The sequence below is a fragment of the Montipora foliosa genome, chromosome 2, assembly GCF_036669935.1.
Source record: "Montipora foliosa isolate CH-2021 chromosome 2, ASM3666993v2, whole genome shotgun sequence".
Lineage (NCBI taxonomy): Eukaryota > Metazoa > Cnidaria > Anthozoa > Scleractinia > Acroporidae > Montipora > Montipora foliosa.
In genome coordinates, this window is record NC_090870.1 from 32,368,372 (window position 1) to 32,375,871 (window position 7,500).

The 7,500-nt window shown below is 40.2% G+C and overlaps 1 protein-coding gene and 1 long non-coding RNA gene across 2 annotated transcripts in view; both read right to left on the reverse strand.

Moving 5' to 3' along the window:
* LOC137992856 (uncharacterized) overlaps positions 1-553 on the reverse strand; it is a 12,452-nt gene extending 11,899 nt beyond the window's left edge. Inside the window, exon 1 of the long non-coding RNA XR_011121753.1 lies at positions 407-553. This is a non-coding gene — a long non-coding RNA (uncharacterized lncRNA). The remainder of the gene's footprint in view (positions 1-406) is intronic.
* Positions 554-3,364: 2,811 nt separating this feature from the next.
* Positions 3,365-7,500, reverse strand: part of LOC137992863 (fibropellin-1-like) — a 44,332-nt gene continuing 40,196 nt past the window's right edge. Inside the window, exons 14-16 of the mRNA XM_068838416.1 lie at positions 6,454-6,564; positions 6,041-6,083; positions 3,365-3,503 (exon numbers count right to left, since the gene is read on the reverse strand). Of these exons, the coding sequence (XP_068694517.1) occupies positions 6,055-6,083; positions 6,454-6,564 (140 nt within the window). The 3' untranslated portion in view covers positions 3,365-3,503; positions 6,041-6,054. The remainder of the gene's footprint in view (positions 3,504-6,040; positions 6,084-6,453; positions 6,565-7,500) is intronic.

The window sequence follows — 7,500 nt, forward strand, 5'->3', positions numbered from 1 at the left end:
ATGTAAGGAAAATCTTCCTCCATTTATCTACTTTGTAGAAAATAAATTTTACTAGAAACTGATGAGGCACGAAGATTTTTGGATTTTTAGGAGTAATCGGATTAGCGATCAATGTGTAATATGATAATGCCATAAAAGTGTCAAATTTGCGACCCGTTGCTAACGGCAACGAGACAGATCGCATTACGAATAATTAACCTTTGTTTGCCAAAAACCACCAAAATAACCTATTTTTCGACGGAAAATTCATCCCAGAGGATAAAACAATTCACTGGACATGTAATCAAGGTAAATATGTTAGAGCGAAAGCGAAAACAAGCGAATATTTTGAGGGAAAACACAATTCTGTGAGATCGAAGGAACATGTGAAGACACGCAATTTGTATCGCTACGAAAATAATCTTACCTTTTCAGCGATTTTAACGCTTGAAATTCCATCCAATGCACAACAATCCTTTTCTTCATCCTTTCCGAAGCCTGTACTGTAATGTTTTGGCTGAAAAACTTTAGTAAAACCGCTCCGCGATTGGTTGAACATTTCGCCTCCGCAAGGCCTCAAGTTGAAGTAGAATACCTGTCATGTAGGCGTCATGAAGGCTAGAAAACCGAGATTTTCAGGGAAACTGGGGCTATATCTCCCCAGTAAACACGGCAAATTTGGTTCTTCAGTACATGCTAGGAAAAAGAGCGAAGGGATTAAAGTAAAGCGTTCTCGTTGCCGTCGCCGTTGTCGTTGCTTAAGCTCCCTGTTATCTTCGCACGTGAAAAGATCACTATTGCTATGGTAAAGGAAAGTCTCTGTTACCAACCTAGAATGGCCCACCAGGCCGGCGCTTATCTCCGGTTTCTGCAGCATGAAGCGACTAGAAGTATTTCTACTTCCCCTGGATTTTCAGCGGTACCGATTTATACACCTGGGTGGAGAGAGGCACCGTGAGAGTAATGCATGTTTAGCCCCAGGGTGGGTGCGGGGGCGGGAGGGGCGGGCTGACCCAGGGAAATTTGACATTTTGATTGAAGCTAGCGCCAAATTTCCCACCCCCAGGCACCTACAGACCATCAAACTCCCCACCCCTGAGTCCCATCTGATCATCACATTCCTGCCCTGGAGTAACTTTTTTTTCATTAAATTCACATTTAACAGCTGATGGAAATTTGTTGTGAAACTCGAAACCTTTCCGCTCCTAACGGTACTGAACAAGAACCTAAAATGGAGCAAAACAATAATATTGTGAACAATATTATCATTTTTTAGCCTTGCAAATAGTTCTTTTACTATTTACAGGCTTTCGAATCAATCAAGCCTGCACAATGATAGAGTGGAAAATTCATGAATAGGTAGAAGTATACAAAAAGCAATCACGAAAAAAAAACATTCTTGTACTTCTGAACACTCCAGCAAACACAGAAAAAAATGATGGTCCATATTTACTAAAAGAGCAGAGAAGTCACGTGAAAACTATGCTTTTGGATAACTCATCTCCAGGTTCTCTCGATGTTCCAAGATGGTCGGCATGTCAAATTCCCGACCCTGGGGAAACACATACTGTTCGTGATAAAATCCCTACCCAGGGAAAGGTTCTCTGAGTCAATTTACCGTAGGTAGCCCCCCCTCCCACCCTGGGGCTTAACATTGATAGGTGCATAAAGTGTCTTGCCCATGGCCAAGAACACAACACAATGCGGTCCCCGACCAGGATCACTCGATCCGGAGTCGAGCACTCTAACCATGAGGGCACCGCGCCTCCCACTGTTGTTGTGTTTCCATATAAAAATCACGCCTTTCGATATTAAAGTGAAATGATTTCGTATTTCATTGGTGTCTATGTCATAAATAAAATATTACATGGCCGCTTGTTGATACGAAATTCTCTTCTCTCGATAAAGAGAAATTTCGTATCTCCGCACGGGCATGTAATATCCTCTATTAACTTGACTTTACTGTCTTTACTCACCTTTAACTCATTTTTAACTGGGGGCGGGTGGCTCTTACTTTTAAATAAGTATAAAAAAACACGACCAAAAAAACATGACCTGTCTGTGGACTTTTGAAACTGAAAATTTCACTTGAAATTTCACTCGAAATCTGTAACGTACAGTTTAAAAGCCAATTTTAATTTGTCTTGAAACCATCAAAAACAGAACGGTTTTATCATGAGTGTTTTGAAGCACGCGCTTTTTACTTTTCCTTTTGCTTTTTAGTTTCGCTTCTTTGAACTAATCTTTGCGCGTTATTAATACCATCTTTAACGAGGACGTCTGCCGCTTCGGTCTTTGGCGTTGCCGGATAATTATCTCTTCGATAATATGTCACGTTCATAAAGGGTTCTCTGAAACTAATACTATGTTTGTGAACCATCCCTTGGTTACTACTCATGCATTTGTACCAGATGCTTTTTGGTATTTTCCATGATGGAGACAAGGTACAGTTGACAAGTAAATTCCAGGCTTTTATTGACGAGTGTCGAAATCATAACCGTGCGAACGAGACGCATCACCGTCTCCAACACTTTTCAGACAAGCCATCCAAGCTGGACATTTGCGGTTTAAGGCCTTGACACACTACGCGATAAGTCGCTGCGACACGTCACCGCAACAATTCGCCTTGTGTAACAAGGTTAATCTTATGAAAATCATTGTCGCTGCGGCAGAATTTTGTCGCCGCGATAAGTCGCACGAATTCGTGCGACTGATCGCAGCGACAAAATTGGCGAAAGCAGCGTTCTTGCACCGTGTGTACACTTCCGGTAACAAGTCGCTGCGTCAAAATATAAATGAACCAATGAGAGAGCGTCATATGGTCAACCATATTGAATTAGAAAACTATTTCACATTCCTCTTCATACGAGATCCCTGCGTGTGCACCGAACGAGCGTCGTGTCACAGCGACTTGTTCTGGAAGTAGTACACTGAGTACACAAGGAGCAACTTGTCGCAGACACCTCTCGCTGCGATTTGTCGCCTCGTGTGTCCCGGAATTTAGTGTAATATCCAGCGAGAGGTGAATATGGAATAAAAACTTTAACTTATTCATCGACTCGTAATAATTTAAACATTCGATTGGTTATTGCATTTAAGTGGCCTAAACAATCGTACAGAAGCCTAAAGACCTGAAAATCGTAGAAGGGAGTGGAGGCTATGATCGTGCGATTACGCTGCGCACCTTTCTTCTAATAGAGGTGCTTTTTGCCCCACAGACAGGCAGAACCAGTTTCCGGTATCAAAGATACTCCAAGAAGTCGTAATTTTTTAGCTCTCGCTTATTCAGTGTTGCCAAGAGATACCACGATCGCGCATGACGTTTTGAAGTAAAATCGAAACAATTAAGTGTACCAATGCAACAAACAAGCAGATGACATTTGTTGTGATAAGGTTGTATGACCCACATTTATTCCTTTACATGGAATTCATTGTTTTTATTTTAGGAATTCGATGCCATTTTAAGTTCCATGTTTCTTAAGTCTGCTGAGGCTGTAGTCTTCTGGGGTTGAACTATTTCAATCCTGAAAGCCAAAAGAGAGATGAAAATGTGGATTGAACTGACAAAAGATCGCAATTTTGACATTTCTATTATTATGACAAGGATAAAATTACTGCATTGAATTATTTGGAAGCCACAGCCAATTATCAATTTATTAACTGATTGCATGATGAAAGTAAGTTTAAAACTGCAGCCTCTTCATGGAATTTCACTCAGCCAACAACTATTGTAACCCTTTGATAACGCTACTTCTTAGACCTTGGACTACCACCCCTTCTTAACCAATCCCCTATCAATATTGGAGAACATGGTTTAGCCAGATGTTGATCTTATTAGCACTTCATCAGTAGGTACCTAGTCCACCTTGTGTAAAGTTGGTCGGCTGTAGTTATAGTATTACATAACAGGATCATTAAGACAGTTTTTTTGCAACCTTCGTATTCTAGTGGTTTGGTAAGGCAGCCGTGTTTAGACTAAGTGTCCTTTCTTTCCGTTGCAGAGGAAAGAGAAAACGTTATTTTTAAGAGAGACGCGTATTTCCATCGCAGATAGAATGCTAGCTTTTGGTCAGGGGGAATCATGAAACTGGAGAGTGCGTAGCCTGTTCCAGGCTCCCAGATAGTAGTTTTCCTGCCTGGAACAGGCTAGAGAGTGCGCAGAAAAGCCTATAACGGACGGTGGAGAACAGGCCAAAACTAAGCCAAATTATGGCAGCATCCAGAATATGAATCTTGTCCACATCGGTGAAAGACGGGTCTTTTCGCTACATCATTATACCTGCAGATCCCTGCAAGCCTCTCTCCACGAGTATTCCAAATTGATCGCCAGTTCAGGTATTTACCACGCACAACTTAAGAGGACTTAACTTTAGTGAATCAGACTGAAACCGATGTTCATTTACTGTTGGTGATATCGCAGTTTCAGTCGTTGCGTATTTGGTCGTCCGTTGATTGTAAACTAATCTCGAAAGAAGATAGCTATACCCTTCATACGTGTGCTGCATTTAGACATGTGTCATCCACAGGGATTATTGAAGGAAATTTTTCAAATGAAAACATGTCTATTTTGATTGACTTTCTCATTTAAGGTCTCGTCGTATGTTCGAGGTGTCAGTTTCTTAAAAAGTTCCAATTTCGCCAAAACGTATGCAAAAATAATGACATGTTTGTAATATTTTGTTTGAACGTTCCCTTTTCGATGTTAAGGTCTCGAAGCAAAAACAGGTATTTCAATTCTAGAGGCTCAAGCTACAAGGGATTGTAAATTTTCCTGAAATTTTCTTGAGCAACGCTGTCGGCCATTTTTGATATATTGCGTTTTTCACATTTTATGTTCCATCAAAGTTGAAAATGGTGTTTTTGCCCGCCAATTTAGACAAAGTTCGGTATGAAATCAAAACATGTCAATAAATTGAAAAACATCCACAACGTTTTGTACATCAAACTGTATTACTGAAATACTCCTGAAAGTGAACTGAATGGGGCAAAAACGTTTTGATTTGTAGCTCCGTAAAAGGGCAACTTTTAAACAAAAGTTCTGAAGCCGAGAAAACGCCAATCAAAGTTCACACGCTGAAGTCGTGATTTTGCCACGGCAGTGTAAATGAGCTTCATCGGGGCTTTAAAAAGATTAGATGGATTTAAATCTCTTACAAATTGATACCCTAAGTCATAGTGTTTATATTTCTGCAAAAAGCGATTTTCGGAAATTTTATTTTACCGTGACGAGACATTAAGAGTTCTTGGGAACCATTTCAGCAAAGTAAAACAATGACGTCTGATTATCCCATTTTAAAAATGACGGATCTCACTGTATGGGATATCATGCACCTTGCTCTCGAGTAAGGCAGCATTTAAATCTGAATACTGAGTAAAGCAGTCGTTAGGAAATACCTCATACTAACCGAGTTCGAGGTCCGTACTGTAAGTCACGGACCGAGTTTTTTCCCGTTGATTTATGGCCCAAGCGCGAAGCGCGTGGGCCATAAATCAACGGGAAAAAACGAGGATCCGTAACTTACAGTACGGACCGAGAAAACTCGGTTAGTAAGATATTTATTATATCTCTGAGGTTAACCGGCGCGCGGGCAAGGAAACTAGTCAAAGTGAAGCGTAAGGTTCAACTGCCACAAAGAATGCCGTGCCAAAATCCCAAAAACTAAATCTTCTTGGCTGTTAAGTTTGAAATAGTTGCTTGCAAGATTCAAACAGTTTTCAGTACAAGTTTATGCAACAGAAATGACATGAAAAACTCGCTAGATGATGTTTTGTCGAAATTTTAAATTTAGCGGGCTGCACAGCGGGCCGTACTGTAGAATACGGCCCGCTAATTTAGCCAATTACAGCGCGCGTACTATCTGAGAGATATAATAAAGCAGCTTATCAGTCATTCAGTCCGTCAGTCAGTCTCCTGGTATACATGAAGGCGTACAGCGTACAGTTATGGTCACTTCATATCAAAGCTAGTCAATTAGGTAAATGTGCTGATCATGCGGACTAAACACAGTACATAAACTATTCAAAAGACCCTTATAGTAGATCAAAATAAGTCACGTTTTACCGTTTTGCAGGAAGCTACGTTTCACATTCATCATTGTCTTCAACTAAGCAGAGAAAGCAAATTCAAAGAATGAGTCACTAAAATCAGTGGACGGATGAGTGGTGGCTTGTACTGTTCAAGTGAAGTTAAAAATGACATTTAAAAAAGTTTAACAATACGAAATCTGCATTTATCGTAAAAGATGAAACATTGTACGTAGAGTTTCCTTTTCATATACATCCCTCTTAACGAGGGGAACAGAAATTGTCTCAATCGACCTTGGGACAAACATGGATCGTCTTATGCACAGGCATTCAATTTAACAACCATATATTACTTCTTATTTACAAGGACATCACATGCACCGTAGGGCGACATTGTTTGAACGTCTGAGGCCAATGAAGACGGAAATAATTTATATATAATATACTTACATTCGCAGTTGACTCCTAGAAATCCATCCACGCAATTACACCGGTAGCTTGAAACAAGATCCACACACGTACCTCCATTCTGGCAAGGGTTGGTATTGCATTTATTTATATCTGAAAACATGCGATTATTCTTTTATATTTTTAATTCTGCCATTTACTTTAACTGGGTAAAACATTTTAAGGCATTCTTGTGTTTTCTCTAATGGTCACAATGTATAGTGGAATCAAACGCAATCTACCGAATAAAGATTTGTAGCAGACACTTCGCCAAACATGCCCATACGCTAAATTAGTTTCCCGGCTTCCATTTTGTAGGATAAATCAGGAAAATGCGCTTATTCATTTAACCCTTTGACGTCCAAACTGGCCTAAAAACTAAACTGGCCACACTTAGTATTTTACTCTGTCTAACGCCAGACGATTTTACTCGTCAATGGGGAACCCCTGGGAGTCAATGGGTTAAGCTGCAAAGTGCACTAATGGAAATCCCCCAACTGAAAAAATGGTAACAACAGACCTATTTTATGATATTCTGTAAAGAAGAGAAGAAATACTCATTTCTATTCCTTGTAAAGGAAACACTTTCTGATGACTAAGATGTGGAGTGTGGGTTAACAATATATTTGTTAACCTACAACACACAATTCAGTAAATTTGTTGAATTTTAATTACTTAATTAAACTTTACTTATTACTGCTTTATCATCAATACAGACGAGGTCTTAAGGTCTGCAAGTAGATTAAGTCATATGAGCTAATATTAGTACGACAATATGCAATATATGGCCGTTCAGTAGGACTCTTACTTTTGATCTTTGCCACCAAGCCCGCCCATTACAAATGCGAGGTCTTCCGAAGGACAGTAAGCCGGAAAGGTAGATTTATTTCGATTTCAGGTAAACATCGACGGGGGCAGGGATGGCGCAGAGGTCCCCCTCCCACCAATCTCGATTCCCAGGCTCATTGTTATAGGTAGATTGCGTTTGTTGGTTCTCTACTCTGTTCCGATAAGTTTTTCTCCGGGTACTCCGCTTTTCCCCTCTCCTAA